This window comes from Ciona robusta, chromosome 9 (genome assembly GCF_009617815.1).
Source record: "Ciona robusta chromosome 9, ASM961781v2".
Classification (NCBI taxonomy): Eukaryota; Metazoa; Chordata; class Ascidiacea; order Phlebobranchia; family Cionidae; genus Ciona; species Ciona robusta.
Window position 1 is genome coordinate 8,143,184 of NC_143243.1, and position 19,249 is coordinate 8,162,432.

General features: G+C 37.3%; 3 protein-coding genes across 3 annotated transcripts; all 3 read right to left on the reverse strand.

The window, feature by feature from the left end:
- Positions 1 to 90: 90 nt before the first annotated feature.
- LOC149731931 (uncharacterized) lies at positions 91 to 1,811 on the reverse strand. The gene is made up of 4 exons (XM_089885504.1): positions 1,671 to 1,811; positions 1,378 to 1,476; positions 935 to 1,009; positions 91 to 705 (listed from the first exon to the last, which is right to left on the reverse strand). Exons 1-4 carry the CDS (start codon positions 1,708 to 1,710, stop codon positions 617 to 619), a joined length of 303 nt encoding a protein of 100 aa, XP_089741630.1. The 5' UTR covers positions 1,711 to 1,811; the 3' UTR covers positions 91 to 616.
- On the reverse strand, positions 1,756 to 15,534 carry LOC149731932 (prolyl endopeptidase FAP-like). Its single transcript, XM_089885445.1, has 20 exons — positions 14,769 to 15,534; positions 14,436 to 14,521; positions 13,722 to 13,931; positions 13,110 to 13,288; positions 12,808 to 12,939; positions 12,534 to 12,666; positions 12,144 to 12,249; positions 11,665 to 11,811; positions 11,409 to 11,544; positions 11,299 to 11,343; positions 10,818 to 11,017; positions 9,997 to 10,181; positions 9,569 to 9,733; positions 9,084 to 9,153; positions 8,893 to 9,017; positions 8,351 to 8,481; positions 7,669 to 7,771; positions 7,238 to 7,296; positions 6,660 to 6,812; positions 1,756 to 6,370 (listed from the first exon to the last, which is right to left on the reverse strand). The coding sequence occupies exons 2-20, from the start codon at positions 14,518 to 14,520 to the stop codon at positions 6,248 to 6,250; spliced, it is 2,487 nt and encodes an 828-aa protein (XP_089741571.1). The 5' UTR covers position 14,521; positions 14,769 to 15,534; the 3' UTR covers positions 1,756 to 6,247.
- Positions 15,535 to 15,683: 149 nt separating this feature from the next.
- Positions 15,684 to 18,933, reverse strand: LOC149731933 (LETM1 domain-containing protein 1-like). Its single transcript, XM_089885480.1, has 8 exons — positions 18,455 to 18,933; positions 17,844 to 17,953; positions 17,490 to 17,572; positions 17,137 to 17,320; positions 16,779 to 16,889; positions 16,287 to 16,442; positions 16,062 to 16,158; positions 15,684 to 15,892 (listed from the first exon to the last, which is right to left on the reverse strand). Exons 1-8 carry the CDS (start codon positions 18,789 to 18,791, stop codon positions 15,804 to 15,806), a joined length of 1,167 nt encoding a protein of 388 aa, XP_089741606.1. The 5' UTR covers positions 18,792 to 18,933; the 3' UTR covers positions 15,684 to 15,803.
- Positions 18,934 to 19,249: the final 316 nt, after the last annotated feature.

Sequence of the window (19,249 nt, forward strand, 5' to 3'; positions counted from 1 at the left end):
AAAATCTTTGGGAAAACTTACAGCTCAGTCGATCACCTGGATAATGAAGGCTTCAGATTTTTAAGCACAATCTATTCAATACACATGAGGTTTAAGTATAGTATTGTAATACGTGACAATTGACATGTGTGTGGATTTAAGCAAACCAATGTAAAATTGACATTTCCGGAATCCACTACATCTGTGGCGTGAGAATCAGGAAGTCCCAATTACAAATACGTCAAATACGCAACGTCCCAGAAAATTATCGACTCGAGAATTAAACAAGTTTGACAACCAAGGTATTTCCAACAAATTGTAACGAAATCATAAGAAGCATCTCATACGAGCCGTTGGAAAGTTTCATCACCTCAAACAGATGCTATAGCCTTCTCCCGTGTCATTGACGTCTCTACTATTTCAGCAATCGACACAACAAGCATTAAAAGCAAAATTAGGATTTTAGTTTTTGTACAAGTAAAATACTTCAGATGAGTCAGCAGCAAAAACAGAACAATATTTCTCGCAATTTTTGCTGAAATACCATTGAAGTAGAATGACAAGATAAGTTTGCTTAACATTCTGCATGCGGTGCACCGTACATGACAAGTTTTAAAGGTAGTCTAAGTCTAAAATTTTAAGTCGAATTTGATTCTATTGTCTCTTCCTCTTCTTCTTCTTCTTCTTCCATAAAAGATTCCGAAACTTTCGGTCGGTTCGATACAACTGCAAAGTACATCTTGTTAAGCCTATGGTTAAGCCTATGGTATAAAAAATCTTCCAAAGTATTTGATATAAAAAGGAAACAACAATATAAACAGAACCTTAAGACGATACATTTATTTGTTAAACATGATATAGGACATTATGTGCCAAGGGTATCCCATCTTACCCCACAGTAATATGCTCTATGACTATAGATATCTCATTTCTGGTTATTACAGCGAATACTCACCTTTTTTGTGCGGTATGTTTAATTCCAAGGGTGTGTCTCTTCGTTTGAACATTTTTCGATTATCAGTCAATCCATCTGGATAAAAAGTTAAAGAAGCATTTTAATTTACGTTTTAGCAGTCTCTAATTGAAACTTTCCCATAAAAAAGTGTTTGTTGAGGGTTTACGCTTGGTGTCTATTGATAGCACTTGGCGTCAGCGCATATACGTAGAAGAATCTTTTCGTGAAAATGTAAATATTTTTAAAACTTTTTATCAATGTTGCGACAACGGAATACAACAGCCGTGCGAAACTATGGTGTAATCTGCTTTCTATGAACTTTGTTTCAGCACAAACAATAATCAAGTGAAGTCCCAGGGCATAATACGTCGCTACATTTAACCTTGAAAACGCATGTTATTTTCGACGCAAACGGGTCTCAATTCACGCAACTATGCGCCCACCTCGTTCTACAGGAATAGTAGCCGGCTTCCTTGCTAGTGGGGAAGTATTTGTGTTCTGCTTGTGACTGCTGGAGTTTTGGCAAGCTGGTTGAGCCGGTCCTGAAACGATAAGTGATAAGTATTAATAACACATAAAAAATATTTATACCACAGTAAAAATCATAGAATTTAAACAACGATTAAAATTGGATCAACAGTAAACGGCAGTCATTAAAATACGTTTATGAATAAAAGGTGAAGGAAAGAGCGACAGTTATGGCATTGCTGTTAAACCAAAATAATAAATTGCTTACCAGTTGTGTAGACTTGTGTTCGTGATGATATTTCAGCCATCCTATTGCAGTGTTGTAACGCCCAATTTTAACCTATTACTTTCCCCTGCAAGGCTTATATAGGTTACAGTTTATATAGATAAGCAATACAGACGAACAAATAAATAATCAATATTTGTGTCTGAGATATTATTATCTAAAACCTGTCACTACAACATCAATGCCGAGTTTGTATAAACATTTAATCTTATACAGAACACGTCGCAATTAAATAAATATCAGTTGTTAGTCTTTACATGGTACAATCAAATCAAATGAAGCTGCGTCGTGACTAATTACATACGTTATTATTATTCATGAGGTTGTACATGTTTATTGGCATGAACGAAGATTATCAGAATCTATATCCCATAACTGAACGCATGCAGTTTTGTATCAAACTAGCCCAAACGAAGTTGTAATTATACGCATAACTAATACAGTTGCTGAATTATCATAAGACACATGCGCACATGACTTGAACAACGCTGTTGTAAAACTATGATAACAGCTTCAATTGTACTCGCAAGGGAACAATTACAGTTGTCGTGTAAATTCAATCCTGTTTTTCGATTACTGGCGTCCTTCAAGCGACCAACTGCTCACCTACTAGATGACAAATGACGTGTCAACACACGAGACAGAGAAACTAACGTGAGCCGCTGCGCATATTTTTCGCATTGACCGCTGCTAAACCTGCACGATCCGTTCCTCTGAGCAAACACAGGGTTTTGTCAACGAAACAGCAAATTTACCGAGTGAGCCCCTTCACCATAGACGGTACGTGCTTCAAGTGTACGAAGTGCCACTTTTCGAACATACCACACAATGTATAAAGCAAACGCTCAACTGTCATTAATGTTACAGACAAAACACTCAATCCTCGTAAATCACTGAACTAGATTAAGCAACTGGACGTTTAAACAACTGTACCGTACACAACAGCAGTTAATAACTTCTGACTATTTCCGGAGCTGCAGTGCGTAACTGACATATACGCGTTCCAAGTAGGCCATCAAAGCTTACACTACATTGAAGAAAAATGTCGTTTTTTTTTCAAGTCCAGGTGGCAAGGAATCAATTTGCTTATCGATGACGTTTCGTGAGCGTGTTATCTTCTGCCGTTGCGGTTGGTCGTGTTTTGTAAACATCGAAAACAGGCTGCGCTTCACTCCAGGCGGCACATAACATAACGACCTCACTTAGATTTATCAAACACATTATGCATGCCTGTCAATGAAAATCAAATACACGTTTAAACGGAGTGTGAAAGAATAGCTTGTACCGCTTTCTAAATTTAAATACATATGATAATACCATCTGTCAAACAAATAACGTTTTCAATAACCAACAATGGGAATAAAAGAAGTCACAAAGCTTGTTATGTTCGTCTGCTGGTTTATATATAAAACACCCTGTACGCCACAATCCTAATTCTATTTGATTTCTTGTCACATACCAAGCTTGTGCTTGTAACATTTTTACTGAATCGTTCGTTTAACATCAAAATTCATCACTACGTGAAAAAACTTCAAATATGTGATCATTGGACGCCATCTTGTACGAATGAACGTTTATACTTTTACTGACATGCTTCTGTCAAACACTACATTTCCTAATGTAAAAGCAAAGTAAAACCTAACCAAATGTGTTCAGTTTAATGATGTTAATTACTGTCTTATAGGGATATCATAAAAATGCTATGACGAATTGCGTAAGCGCGTCTGTACTAATATGATGAACAACGAGGCGAATTCAATCCTTCCCTTACAGTCTTACACTGTGTATTACTAAACATATATAGTAGGGTGGGGGAAGATGGGACACCTTTTCAAACTATTTTCGCCTCCAATTTGGTAGTAAACAAACATTCAACGGATTTTTATAAAACTTTATCCTCACGGCTCCCATAAACCGATGTTAATTCTTTAAAACACGCTCAGGATATTTGGTTGTTATGTGTCAAAAGTGTCCCATCTTCCCCCACCCCACTATATTTACTAGCGACGAAGGAAACACAAAACGTCAAACTAATTTAACACAAAGCAGTGTATAAAACGCATTCTCTCTAAAACCGACGATTGTCTGTCAATAACCGCGGGGCAGGCTTGACAAAACACAAACCAGAACAAGTCGGCTAGAATTTTCGAAACAGACTCTATGTAATCAAATCACAGATCAATAAATGCCAGCAATGGCAAAAGCCAGCACCTAAAACACAAGCTTTTAAAATTGCTGAGCTCTACAAAACAGCTACGCAGAAAAACAATAAATTGGAAATACCGCTCTCTATTCTAGTCAAATGAACCCACGACATTTCAAGCGTATTAACAAAACATAACTACAGTCAACACCGATACGCCGCTAAACTTAATTTCACGTTTGCCTCTCAAAATAGATCGAGCATAAAAAGTACAACAGCTTCCAGCTTTATGTGCTATGATTACCGTTACCATCAGGAGTCGACCAGTCTGTTGATAATATGTCAGCAGAAACGTGAAGTTATCTACGTAGGAATGTCTATATTATCTTCATTTCGTTTTAAAACGGTGCCGGACGATAAAGTTTAATTAAAAAAAACACGACACACACAAAGCATACGAGAGCAAGCGCCTCAAATATGAACTGAACAAACAGCGCGCTGACAATTATCGCCTAATTATAGCTTGACGCTGAACGTTATTCCAAAGCACTTAACACACCATAACACCGTACAATTTCAACGTATAAATAATGCAAGCACTCCATTGTAAATCAACGAAACAGGCGTCCGCGCATTGCTATGCTTGGATAAACCTCTCCTCAAAACAGACTCAACCCGGTGTTGGAAATTATCTGCTTAGCGCTTTCGTGTTTAGCGTTTATTTTGCACCACCGGATGTGTTGCATCATCGCTCGGCAGAACTATCTGACTATTTAAACTTTTACGTGACACGCATGCGCCGCAATTTCGCGCCTAAAATATCTTTGAACGTTGAACGAAAAGTTTAGAAAAACAAACAGAACGAGAAGTTCCAGCGAGCGCTCATGCACGCTTAGAACGAAGCCCTTAAAATCCGACGATCTCTTTCAGCTGTCACTCAAACAAAATACCACCAGTATGATAATGCTGCAGCAACTTTGCGCACCGACAGCGAATACTTAACTTTTCAACTTAATCCGATTCAATAATCCTATGTGTAACGTGGCCTTAATCTGCACGACGTATTAAAAACGACACATTTTTATATATTTGCCCAAAAGAAAGAAATCGATAAACATGTACACAAAATACATACAGTATATATTACCTATAACCGATAAAAAGTCGTGCGAAAACATGTTTTTAAGCACAGTGGCGCCCGTTCCGCTTACACCTGCTGTATTGATAATTAAGCCGACCCGTTAATACAACTTTGATTCAACTCATCAACTACAAACATTATCTTATCATTTCTGACACTTTGTTTGATCAAATGTAATTCTTTGACCAGTTGATTGAATAAATTAACCTTTGGACTTCTGCCAACATTTTCTAAATTTTCGACGGTAAAGTTTTGCAAACATGCGATCCTCTTACTAACGACAGGTATAGCAACGACCTTTAACATGGCATTATCGTTAATACAGGCTTCCCTCAACAGTAATACACATCCCAACCTGTCATTTTATATCGCCTGACTACACAAACTACTTGAATACCGTCATTGATGTAGTTTGGTATTCCTCCCCGATACCTCTACAGCAAAACCTTCCTGTTCAAACAGACACAGAGTTTAAGGCAGATTCCGTCGTTGAAACAACAATTGCTTCTTTGATTGCGCGACCGGGAGACTAAACTGTAAATCAGGTCACGACATTTTGGAAAATACACAAATCTCAGTTTAATTCAAGCGTTTGTTGATTCTTCTTATTGTAAATGTTAAAAGTGAATAAACTGAATTATAAAGTGAGTTTCATGTAGATATTCCAATTTCTAATGTAAATATGTCGCAGTCTATAACCGACTGTCAATCACATTTTATCTCCTCGTATTTAACAAACTGGTTAGCTTACGAATACACAAGTTAAAATGCAGCTTGTTATTCGGCGATCCCCATGATACCGCGTTGCTGCTGTTTGCTTGGCTTATTTCCTACCATGGACTTCCAGCGATCCCGTGAAATAAAAATCAATTTCAAATTAATTTAGATGTATATACGCAAAAAAACTTTGTATAATATTATGGGGTAAGATGGGAAACCTTTAGCACGTAATATTCAAATATCCTGACCTTGGTTTAAACAATTAGGAACGGTCTGTGGAAGTCAGGAAGATAAAAGGTTTTATAAATCTTAGAATGTTCTTTGTTTACTAACAAATAAGACGAAAACAGAATGAACAGGTGTCCCATCTTCCCCCAGCCAAAATCTTTAAACTTCTTCGATCTGATCCTACTTTGTATATTCACGATGACAAGTGTGACGTAATTAAACATAGTTGATGATATAAGGTATTTTGATCACAAATATATGCACTAGATATTTTCGACCTAAACCATAAAATATCTGCACTTCTGTACAATTAATTTAAGCCTAAGTTTAGCCCGAGGGATATTGTGTGTCAACTCTGCCCAAGCAGTGAGATAACCGGAGATCTATCTGTCGGTAAATATGTTTGTTTGCGTTTCCAATATTGATGGAATGAGCTTGGTCGGCGTAGAACTGAAACAAAAATAAATATGGATGAATTTCACAGTTACAACATCGGGTATGATGGTATAGCACTGTGGGGAAAGATGGGATACCATTACTTAGTTTGTATTCGTGGTATCATACAGCCAAGTTATACATGCGTATTTTAATTTCCAGTAGTTGGATAATATACAATTCATTCCATGTTTTGGCAAAGATAGTTAAAGAACTCAAACCGTCATAAATAAATCATTCGTATTCAGAAATATCTTTAAGTGGGCTGAGTGAAGTCTGGTGTGAAACACACAACTTTACTTACGAAATCGTCAAAATCTACGTCGTGTTCAACGAGCGCCTTTTCCATCTCGGCCGCACTTTGGAAATGAACGTTGTCGTCTGCTGTCCCGTGGATGAGGGTGTACCAAGCATTTTTAAAGTTGTTGAGATCGTGGCCGCGGACTATGGAAGCTTTCTGAAAATAAAAAGACAACGTATAAAACATTTTGTTTTCAAAACGACCAGAAACTTAAGTTTGAAAATGTTGAAAGACTATTTATGATTGTTCTTAACTTGGTGTAAAATAACGAATGAATGTAACTTTACCTTCGCATGGCGGGGCAACGACAGTCGTTATAACACGGGTGTTTAAACACCTCATGCCCGCTTATGGGTACCACGCATGTGTGGGCGCCTAATTTTGCTTTTTTTCTGTAATGCACAGCTGACATTTGGAGCAACCTATGAGAAACCACTGGGTTGGAGCAATTGTCGTTAAGTGTCTTGCCCAAGAACACAGCCGCGTACATCTGTAGCAGAGTCAAGTCTCTGCAGTCTATTGTTTTGCAATAACTAGCCATAGGCCTAACAAACTTATCGTGAACATAATTTAAACTATACCTCGTAACCGTCGGCGTTCGTGGTCAAATTTCCCATGTATCGCTCAGCGTACATCGCATCTAAATAACATCAATTTAAATATGAATAAAAAATAAAAGAAATTAAAAAAGTAAGAATGTGACATAATCGGTTTCAAATAAACTGGTCTGTCATAATGAAATTCCATCTTATCCGATCCTACTGTCCCATCTCCCCCCACCATGCTGTCCCATCTCCCACCACCATGTTGTCCCATCTCACCCCACCATGTTGTCCCATCTCACCCCACCATGTTGTCCCATCTCCCCCCACCATGTTGTCCCATCTCCCACCACCATGTTGTCCCATCTCACCCCACCATGTTGTCCCATCTCACCCCACCATGTTGTCCCATCTCACCCCACCATGTTGTCCCATCTCACCCCACCCTACTATACACCATTATTACCTACCATACCACGTCCAGTCACCCAGCGGTGCAACGGCCAACCCACATTGAAACGTCTTCCCACCATCGTAACCAATAGTGTGAGAGGTAGTGTAGCCGCCATAAGACTGCAAAATACACGACATTATGTTAAAATGTCGCAATTTTCATCCGTTTATAAATTTTAAGAATTAAGAATTCTACTGTGGGATCTCTGTCGGATGTATTTTAAACCCTGCTAAACTCAATACACTGGTCGTGTTATTTGGTCTCCAAAATTATCCGAATCTCGTATGTGTTGTTCGCCATTGGGTATGCATGGGTAAATACGGGATTCAGGTTATTTATATTTAAATATCATATTTTGCTACAAATAGCTTATCAAATAAAAGTATGAAAACTTATCCCCTATACAAGGTAATGATTTGGTGCTACGAAAACGCAACCAACAAAAATCAAGTCCAACCACTAGTTATTAATAGAGAAAAATATTTCGCCTAAATGGCATCGTCAGTCTCTTATTCAAAAAGAATCCGCTTGATTTTTGTTGGTTACGTTTTCGTAGCACCAGATCATTACTGTATTTCACTATACAAGAATCGTTCAATTATATGAACATCAGATCAGGGTCAGATTCGCGGAATTTATTATAAGTCATCCCATATACAAAGCTCCCTATGTGACACGTATAATAATATATATCTTACCCAACCCCACAGCGCAACGTGGCTTGCATCAACGTAGTCGTACGTATCAATGAGGTAACGAACGAAAGCAGTTTGATCGACAGGTTCGTATTGACCAAGTTTTAGATAAACTTGTCGCATGAACTTGTACCCTTAAAAACACAATACTTAATTACATATGCAGAATATACACTTCATTAGTTCCACAAACCGCGATGGAGGAATGTTTAAATGAACTGTTTTATTAATAGGAGTTAGTTTATACGGCATAGTGGGGTTAGCTGCCACAAGTAGTTTTACCATGGGCGCGTTTTTAACGGCGGTCGTTATGTTGCAAGTTTCCTTTGTTTACTTAGTTGTTTTAAATATTCTGATCTTTCCTATACTGTATTCGAAGAGATAAATATAAATATTTTCGGGTGTTCTTTTTCATACACCTCGTGCCCGCTTACAAGTTACCACGTATTTGTAACTTTTAATGTAAATGGCTGAAACTTCTTTCGTATCTCATCCGTGTATTTGTGAAGCAAAAAAGCTGCTTCTCTAGATGAATAAGTAATTACCTTCAAACGCTGATCCTCTCCCATCCACACTGACAACGATCACATCACGTGTACTAACCATGTATGTTTGGGCAAAACCTTTCCGCCAAACGTCTTGTATCTTTTGGAACTCTGGACCAGCATATCTGCACGAATAGGTGTGAGGATTAGGTGAGAATTCATAGGTTTAGAGTTATAGGCATGATACTCACACTTCTAGTAGGACAGGGTATTTCTTGGTTTGGTCGAAGTCGGCAGGTACCCACATTTCGTAGTTGTAAGCTGTTGTGAACGTCGAAATAGACAACGGTTATTTAGTAAGCAGCCGTGAAACGTTTGTTAACTGACTGTTTGTAATTGTTGTAATTCTTACTTTATCCTCGCGTGGTCGGAAAACGACAGTCGTTATAAAACGGGTTTAACACCTCGTGCCAGCTTACGAGTTACCATGTATGTTAGTTTGTAGGTGATTATTTTTATTATTTTTTTTATGTCTGGCTGATAATTTAGACAACCCATTAGTGACCACTGGGTTGGAGCAATTGCCGTTAAGTGTCTTGCCCAAGGACATACCATGTACTGCACATTTAACGTTTTATATTCAAATCGTTTGTACCAGTTGTTTAAATATAGAAGTAATAAAAAAAGCATGAAATAAAATTTATTTCTCAGCACTGCCGTCTAGCGGCTAACTTACGTTTCGTCGGATAATCCGAACTCGGAAACGTTCCGTAAATTTTCCGCGGCCACTTAACTGATTCAACTTTCGTGAAAAGTTCGGTGTTGTTTTCCAATAAAACTTCACTTTGCCAGGTTCCAGCTGCATCAATGTTAATGTACAGAGTCATTGGGATCCAGTACCCTATAAAGAAATAAAATGACTTATTTTGGATGGTAAAAAACACGTATTTGAATTGACTGTGGACTAAAATATAAACACGTGTTACGTTGCGTACCTTCGTTTTGTTTAATGGGTTTATTTCATGCACAAAGAACACCCATGTTGTAACGACTGTCGTTGCCCCTCCATGCGAGGATAAATAAGTTACATACGTGGTAACTTGTAAGTGGGCACGATGTGTATGAAACAGAACACAATTATAATGAAACTTGTATCTAAATCACCTCTGCAGTTGATGACCACTGCACTGCCATCGTTGTTGAAGGACGGAGTCACCCATCCACAACGGTCGGGGTATGTGTCCATCAATTTACAGGTCATGCATTCTGGGGCTGCCTGGTCGCGTGCGGTGGCCAACACACGGAAGATGTGGCGACGTCTTGCTTCGTTGTAAGCGGCCGTGTAGTATCTGAAAGAAACCGTGTGAGAATTTTCAATTTATGTACCGTGGGGTAAGATGGGATACTGTTGCACACAAATATATTCTGATCGAATTTTGAACAACTAACGATGATATTTTAGAGTCACGGGTCTGCATCATAGCAAACTTAAACACTATAAAGAATGTCCCATCTGTATTTAATAAGGAACATGTATTTAACTGTATTTAAGTTCGCTATGGTCTGCATATTGTTAATCACCAAATGGGACAAAATAAGAAGAAATGTCCCATCTTTCCCCACATTACAGTATATGGGATTTTATTAAATTGGTAAACCCGACACAAAACTATTGTTTCAATAATATATAAAGTGGCCCATTTTCTCAATGAAAATGGTCAGAGCACATAGTTTAATGTATAAGCTCGTTTGTGTCTTGGCCTAAGTTACCAAAGTTAGCGTGTGGTCGTTAAATACATTATATGTTTGTGTTTGTCGTAAAAATGAAGGATTGCAAACATTCCATGTTTTATACGAGGGAAACAAGACGTATAACATTGTAATGGGAATTTGGCCTCAAATTTATGTTTTGTATGCGGATATTAAGACAACAGGTTTTCTTGTAACACAGAAAAGTTTAACAAAAACACTGACAAATTTCTTACACGTATTTGTTCGTAGCATCGTAGTAAGTGACTTCAGTGATGTCGTATTTGGTTTTGGTTATCCATTCAAAGTTGGCGGCACCTTCAGCAACGTATGCCAGCTGCCAGAAACCATCTGAAGCGTCGCCGTCGTTTGCTCTTGCGTAGATGGTGACGTAATCGTTAGTACCAGTGATCCATTTTGGATAGAAAGGACCGAACTGGAAAAATGAAATGTTGAAAAGATTATTATAGCAAGAGGACCACTATAGCATAAAAATAGTAATGTTTATGTTTTATTAGTATTAATACTGGATAAAAGGAAAGTATGTAATTTATTTATTAACACGTTATAACACAGGTGTTCTGTTCATAAACCTCGTGCCTGCTTACAAGTTACCACGTATACGTAACGTGGGGTAAATATTTTATGCGGAAGCACGAGGTGAGCCCGCCAACCACTTTACCACAGGGCTGGTTCAGAGAAAGTTAAACAACTTACACTTCCAACCCAACCACCAACGACCTCCTCCGTGTTGGCTGCAGTCTGAAAATATATAAGTTATATTTGACCCGTGTTGAAGGTTTGCTGGTGCTTTAAGTAGAAGTTACCGAAGAACATGAATACGAAGTATCTGCACCGCTCATAACGCAGAGGTGGCCAATGCTCTTGGTTTGCAAACGGTTTGTCCACGACACCAAGCAATTAGATGGGTCTTGCCACGTGAAACGAGAGAAGTAGTACGTGCTGTATCAAACAATGTAAGTATACTGTGAGATGGCTACGTTTGACTTTGTATTATATTGGTGAATAAATGTTCACAACTCATTAGTGACCACTGGGTTTGGAAAGACAACACAGACTTACCCAGGAGTTGAGAATTCGGCGGGAGCGGCCAATTCGTCAAGTTTATTAGTGGTAATATCGTACACCCACATCTTCACAGTTGAAATTGTGGTTCCTGCTTTCGGGTAGGCGATCTCTATCGTCTCCGGATATTGCGCGTCGCCATACCTATATAAACAATTGTTAAAAACATATACGACGCCTTGGATTGATTCAGGTGTTTCAGAATGCATTATTTGTGAAGACAGCTACAGAAACTGTATAACATTTAGTAGGGTAAGGTTAGAATTATAACCGTATCCTTACAACTTAAAAAACGCTGACAACTGTTTAAAAACATGATCAAAAATATGAGATTTAGCTGCTAACGGTATCCCATCTTTCCCACAGTTGTATGTAAATACGGTTTATACTTTGTGTAATTATAAGCATACAATTATTTTTACAAAAAAAAAACAACTAAAAAAATTAAAAACTTGAAAACAACGCGCATAACCCACCAAGAGTATTTAATCAACTCAACATTGGAAGTATTAGTCTCAAGAAAAGCGATTTTCGTTGAGTCTGTGTTCCAATACAGCACGTTGTTCGTTGAAACCATTTCCTCTAAAGCATAAGTAATATTTATAACGCATCACATACAACAGTTTTTACCAATTTAGAATCTGGTAGATGAATGAAAACCCTGTTCTTATTATAGGCATATAGTAGGGTGGGGTAAGGTGGGACATATTTTTCAATCTATTTTTTTCTACCCATTTGGTGGTAAAAAACGACCATTTACACAATTATATAACCGTATCCCAGTTAAACGTCCTATAAGTTGTGGTGTATAAGTTAAAATATATATAGGCAAATATATAGCATTTATTAAACTGGATTCTGCATACCTTCGTACATCCAGTCAGGGATGCCATAGTACTGAATATTTTTCATTCCATCGGTTGGGCTAACGTCTACGATGGTTGGTGTAGCGGCCCCCACGTCTTCGATTAATTTAACGTTGAATTGGTGCACGTATACCTGCAAGGAAAACACGCTGCAAACTTTTTACAGTAAAATAGCTGTAAGATTCGACAATTTGTTTTTTAATATCGTGTTTTTTAAATATGATTACATAGTTCTGGTGTATAAGGGCTAGAGTATTGACATTGTTGGACCCACCAGTTTATGCCCTGTTGGCGACCACTTCATGTAATGTATTTGAGCATCTTTTGGGAATCCAGGGACCTCGACTTCAACCGCCTTAACCACGTCCCATATTGCAAAGTCAGCTAAATAGGAATGACGCCACACCTGGATATAAAACCTGCTGCTGGTCATGAAGTTCACAGAAAAGTGAAACTCTTTCATGTTTGTTATTTTGTAAATCGGACCATGGCGTTGGGATCATATGGATATACATACTGTTATACCGTGTGTATTAGTTTCACATGCTACAATACCGTACAGTGTCGTTTCCCCACCTTGGTATAGTTGTAGATATAGAAAACAAATTTTGCGTCTGCAGAAACCGACCAACTTCGACAGCCTCCGTATTTTACACACAAGGTGTCTGGAGCAACTTGCTCGACGTCATCGTATGGGTTTTGAATCACACGTCGAGTGACGTTACCTCCGTCAAAATAAAGAAAATCGCTTTGGTCTGAAACAATAAAAAATAAAAATAGAGTTATGTGGGGCAAGATGGGATATACCGATATCACCTAAAACATATATGTTTGCTGATCTTGTTTTGAACAATTAACACGACGCTTTTTTATAGTCGGAGGTTTACGGGTTATAGTTATGTGAACATTCTTTTCAGGAATCAAAAAATGCCCCATCTTATCTTACCGTACTGTATGTTCCGAAAATAAGTGTTGAACTAGTTAGCTATGGCACCCATATGTTTAGCTTTAAACAAGAAATTTCATGTTAAAGTACATACGCATCACACCAACATGCGTTTTAAACATCCAACAAACCTACATCCCAACCCGTGTTCGAGTTATGGTAAAGGTCGAAGTGCAGCTGTTGGCATCGCATGGGATTTGTGGTCGGCCATAATTAGGTGATTGTAAAAATAAACTTTTTACCTGGTGTACTTTCATCCCATGAAGGATAGATACTTTTGTAGTTATACTTGTTGTTGTAAATATCATCAAACGTAAATACAGGCCGTGTGTCGGGTGACGCTTGTGTTGTAGTATCAGAATTAGCAGCGGTAGTTACTTCTGTAGTAACTTCTGTTCCTGGTTTTCCGGGGGTTGTGGTGACAGGTGCAGGCGCTTTTGTGTTGTTTTGTGCTGAAAAAACCTCATTTATGTTCATGGCAATTTATTCAATCATATCGGTCATAAATCACTTGTTTGAAAATCTTGGATTAGATTAGAAAAAGAGAACATAATGTTGTAGGTCTGGAAATGTTCAGAAACATTCTTGCTGGTCTGTTACCGTACACCCATTTATCTCTAGTTTACGATCTATATTGTGTGCTTGGACTTATGACATAATAATTTACTTTACGTCATGGGTGTACATTGCTGAGTTGCAACACAGTTGCTTACCCTGTGGTTAATAATTACAAGCATTAACCGGAGCTTTGTGCAATGTTTAAGCAAACATCGGAGAAATGACGAGTATCAATAAGTGAGTGCATTGAGTCACTTGGTGTATGTCCTCCGTACATAATGTACGACAAACAAAGTGCAACCATCGTTGTACCAGCAAACTAACACGCGTAGGTAGCATGTCATATATCACGCACGAAAACTAAAACTTAAATAAACTAGTACAGTTATAATACATACGTATAAGTATGGCACATGGTATCACAATGGCACAAACGACTGCGATACCACCAACCACCAGTAAAGCGACGTGAAGGGTTTTCATCCTGTTGAAAAAATGTTATAAAATTGATAACCGAAAGCAGAGAACAGCATTGATAAATTTTCTAACTTTATTCTAAACACATTTTCAGTGGATGATTTCACACATAACACGTGTTGGTATCTTTTATTGTGACGAAGGAAATCATATTCATCCGCAACAAAAATATAAAAAAAACAAAAACGTCTGTCGTTAAAATCTGCTCAGAAATAGAACATATAATTTAATTTTAGTATATTAGTCAAACTTACCTTGTCACTTTATCAGCTTTTAAAATTCTGTGAAATAAATATCAGGATCCCGAGTGCTCCGTAGATGGCTTCGGTCTGTTTGCAAGCTTCCTTAACGTCAGTGATTCGGATCGAATGATCTCCATCAAACATTAACTGGGTCTTGTTTATTAAAGTGGGTGAAGAAGGGACGTTAGGTAACGCATGATAACGGTATCCGAAAACTGCGGGCTTGAGTTTCAACTTGAATTGAATTTATTGAAAATTGGTGTTTTTGATTTAGTTTTTTAAATTTTCTTTTCTTGCTTATTGTTGGTCATTACATCTGTTTGGACTATTTTATCCCAAATAGTTCAATTGATGGTTAATTCCACGCAGCCAGTACAGAGCAGCATCACTTAAGTTGCGTATTGGTTAATTGAAACTACTGTTAAACATGTTCCAAAATCCCAGGAGTAACTTACATTACGATTGCGGTTATGGTTTAACACGCCAATGGTTGACAGTGGATTGGTTATGGAGACGAAATATAGAATTATATTGGATAAATGGGACGCAATAATTTTGCGCGCATTCTTACGCAAGTACATTTAGTGGAAATAAAATTTGCTAATACGATACGTGGGCGTATTCCGGGGTTAAGTTCAAAATACTGGATAGCCATTGCAAATAAACTAACGATCATCGCCCAAATATGGTATAGTAGGGTTGGGTCTGGGTGGGGGTAAGACGGGACATCTTTTCATTCTCGTTTTTCGTCTCATATATGGTAGTAAGTTAAAAGTAAATACTGGTTTGTATAACCGTAACCTGCGAAGAGGGTTGTTATTTGTCTGAAGCACAATCAGGAAATATGGGACATTACACGGTAACTGTATCCCATCTTACCCCACAGTACTATTACTGAAGTCGTATTCTGCGGTATAATGCACCGTATAATATAGATTTGGTGTATTAGAAACCTCATGAAAATTGCAATAAATAAAAACACCCCGTTCGGGTTTTATTCCTGGAAACTTTGTTGCCGTCGTTTACTTAATGTTGGTTCAACAACTTTCAACCAAACGCTCGTCGCTGGTACTTAAGCTCGCTGTAGTTGTACGACATTAGAACCATTGCGTGAAGGACAAACCAAGCATCGCTGTCTGCGAGATAAATGAAAAATAAGGACAATAACGTCGCATACGAGATAATCCTTATATGGCTGTTATTTGACTATTATACGATTACAGAAATTTTATGTCGTTTTGTGTAAATTTACTAAATTGCAACAAAAAAATCCTCGTTCGAGGTTTTATCTTAAGTGTTACGTACCATCACATGTTTTAGTTAGTTGAAGCCAGTTGTTTAACCAATATAGTTGAGCTTCCCTCGACAACTCTGCACCGTCAATACCCCTCATCATTGATGCCTGGAACGTATCATTTAATATTTATCTTCCGGACACTTTGTACTAACACTCTATCAAAAACAAGCCTTTCACTTTTACATTTTCATTACAGCCAGTGTTCTTCAAAAATAGCAATTGTCAGCGCTTACCGTAGATAGTTCCAAACTGCTCAGATTGTTAAGTAAGCCTTCTCTCCTTAATTTGTGATCCAAACTGATGATGAGCGAGGCATTTTTCCTCAAGCGATATTTGAGCCATGATGGAGGTTGATACGTTGAAACCATGATTGTACGACAAAACGCACGCTTGAAAAAACGAATGATTGGGAAATAATGTCAAGATAATTGACTAAATACACCGTTTTATTCATAACAAATATAACAGAAAAGTATTGTCGCTGCCAGGTGTATTATTTAACTGTAAAATAGATCTTGGGGCAATTGTTTGATTTGTAATAAAGAGAAATAATAAAAGGGGTATAATATATCATGGGAGAAATAATAAAAGGGCATAATATATCATGGGTTGAAATGTTTTAAAGCAAACCATGACAATAATAAATTAAATCTTTAAAAAGCTCAGAGCAAAATATATGAGTTCCTCACATGTTTTTACCTTCTATATTTTTAATAGAAACTCACCAATAAAACGTACACCATATGATCCACATTACACGGCCCATCGTGTAGCTTGCATAAAGGCTTCAAGTTGTTTAACATGTCAGAATTTGAGGGAATATTGCCGCCTGCTAGCTAAATATTATTGGTTTTTGGGTTAGCGTTAACATGAAAATAAAAAAAGCTCAGAGCATGAAATCGTGGTGAATTTTCTTCCCGAGAAAGCAAGAACGATATGTTCTAATTCTTATCGCAATTACTATGAGTTGTTTAGTATTATTACATATTTTAATATCCAAATACTATAGATAATTTGGTTTTTAGATTTCTCTTGAATTGCGGCCATTTCTGACTTGTTTCACGTGTATAAATAAAATCTTACTGTGTTGCAAATTCCTTCAAGAGCATATTTGGTGTTTTGATCAGAGTTAAGTTTATGATAGTTAAGATGATGAATGATGACACCATAGTCAAGAATTCTACTGCGATGGATTTGTGAGAGAAATTTATATCGTTGATGTTTCGACCAAAATGTTTGGGGCAGAACAAGACGTGGAAAAAAGTACCTGAAAAATGGCACGGTTTTAATATGGTTAATATATGTTCTAATCTGGTGTATGAAAGTTGATAATAAAGATAAAGTGAAATAACTATCTTTTATTAGTAATAACCATGTACACTATTGAAAAATGCAAAGTTAAGTCATCCAACGAACATTTTGTTGTAAAAACTTACACTGGTATCAGTATAAGGAAGAATCCCATTGGTAACACGGCGATCGGTAAAAGTGGCGCAGCTTTGATGCCATCCTGGTTTAACTGGGAAAATAACTTGATATAAGGAAAGTTTTACTTCTAGATTTCCCAAAATAATCCATGCTGTTTCCGCTATTTTCAGTTAGTTTCAGGTATTGATTCTCAATACAGAGGTATCGGTATTAAGCACCAATAATCACACAGGAAAATCAACATGAAATATTTTTTACTCTTTGCAAAAAAAATCCTATCTAAAGGTCATACACGAATACATAGTGATGAATTTGGGCGTAATTTATTTACTCAAATTAATTACTATGTTTTATGAATTTACATTATAGATTGTCATTTCTTCTCTATAGCTGATGTAACTGCCAGGATGGTTGTATTTCCTTTTCGATATTTTCCAATAAGATTGAATATTCGCCCACTCACGTCGAAAACCTGATAAAATACTGGTTTATAAATGTTTTCTACCTTAGTTTAGTGGACATGACACTCAATTCTACACAACTTGTGTTTAACATTCAACTGTTCAGTGGTAAACATAGAGTTAGACATGAAGGTTTTGATGCAAATCTGTGGAATATTCATGATGGTATCATACATGGGAAACTGTGTAAGATTGGCCTGACAGCGAACATTGTTTTAAATTGACACACAAACACATGCATCCCGAGCCACAATATACATATTTTTATACGCTCAATTTTTGTCTAATTTATAAGGGTGGGACAAATGCTAACATAAACCACGAGTGCATCTGCTATACTCTGCAAACTAGTTGATACTTAAGCTTCAAACATTGCGGCAAAACTACATGAGCTACAATAATGGCCAAAAATACAATTTAGAACAAAGTAAAACTTGTTGCAGTAGATAACATGATGAAATAGCAGAGCAAGTTATGTTCTTCATGTTTCTGCCATTATTGCATGCGTGTACCTGCAACGAGGTTATCCATTATTTTTTTAGCTGAAGGTGAAACAGATTCAACCAGCTTGTCAAGTTGAACCTGGGCATCGAAAATCCATCTTTTTGCTTTCTGTGTGTATTTCTGTAGGTCGTTCTTGCGATTTCGAATCGGGCTACTATGGAATGTTCTAAGTTGGTGTGAAAAGCGGGTCAGAGGTGTTTGAGTTTTTTGTACTTTCCATTTCGTACATTGACCAACCATTCCTGCGGCATGGAGTGGCGATCGGCATTGCAAGTGACGTATTACGTTCGTTGTACAGCAGACGGAACTATTTTGCAATACTAAGTAAGAACACCTCAATAACATTTCGAAAACAACTACACTTTTTCTGTTGTTTGTTTTAGAGGTTGGACAGTTAGAAATATAAAATATTGTAGCTTCAACATAAACTACACATTTCAATCAAGTATTGTGTTTCATGACTTTACATAAATGCGCGGCAAAAAAACATATTCTTACATTTGGGGGTTTTTGGCAACGTTAATTTTATATTTCTGTGACCAAGATAAACATCACGGTTCATTGTTGCTTTATATTTGATATAAATGATAACATTGTATATATAAACACTTTCACGATTGTTTTTTTTCTCTCTGTAGTTTAAAGACCCCTCAAAGATTATATAGCATGGATTATCGTAACTTGCTGTATGTTTCGTTTACGGACAAACTTTATTTACTCGCTAAATGGGCTGTTTTCTAATATTAATCGTATGATGTTAGGATGAAAGCATTATTTTGATTCTGACCAATAGTGTTAAAGTA

Bases quoted from the DNA above. Each gene is read 5' to 3' on its own strand.
- LOC149731931 (XM_089885504.1), bottom strand. From the start codon at position 1,710: ATGGCTGAAATATCATCACGAACACAAGTCTACACAACTG. The intron at 1,477-1,670 runs GTAAGCAATTTA...TTATCGTTTCAG, and splicing joins AACACAAGTCTACACAACTG to GACCGGCTCAACCAGCTTGC. The intron at 706-934 runs GTGAGTATTCGC...TGTACTTTGCAG, and splicing joins AAACATACCGCACAAAAAAG to TTGTATCGAACCGACCGAAA.
- LOC149731933 (XM_089885480.1), bottom strand. From the start codon at position 18,791: ATGTTATTGAGGTGTTCTTACTTAGTATTGCAAAATAGTTCCGTCTGC. The intron at 16,443-16,778 runs GTGAGTTTCTAT...CGTTTTTTCAAG, and splicing joins ATATGGTGTACGTTTTATTG to CGTGCGTTTTGTCGTACAAT. The intron at 15,893-16,061 runs GTACGTAACACT...TTTATCTCGCAG, and splicing joins ACTAACTAAAACATGTGATG to ACAGCGATGCTTGGTTTGTC.
- LOC149731932 (XM_089885445.1), bottom strand. From the start codon at position 14,520: ATGAAAACCCTTCACGTCGCTTTACTGGTGGTTGGTGGTATCGCAGTC. The intron at 11,344-11,408 runs GTAACTTCTACT...ATATATTTTCAG, and splicing joins CTTCGTATTCATGTTCTTCG to ACTGCAGCCAACACGGAGGA. The intron at 8,482-8,892 runs GTAATTACTTAT...TGTGTTTTTAAG, and splicing joins GAGAGGATCAGCGTTTGAAG to GGTACAAGTTCATGCGACAA.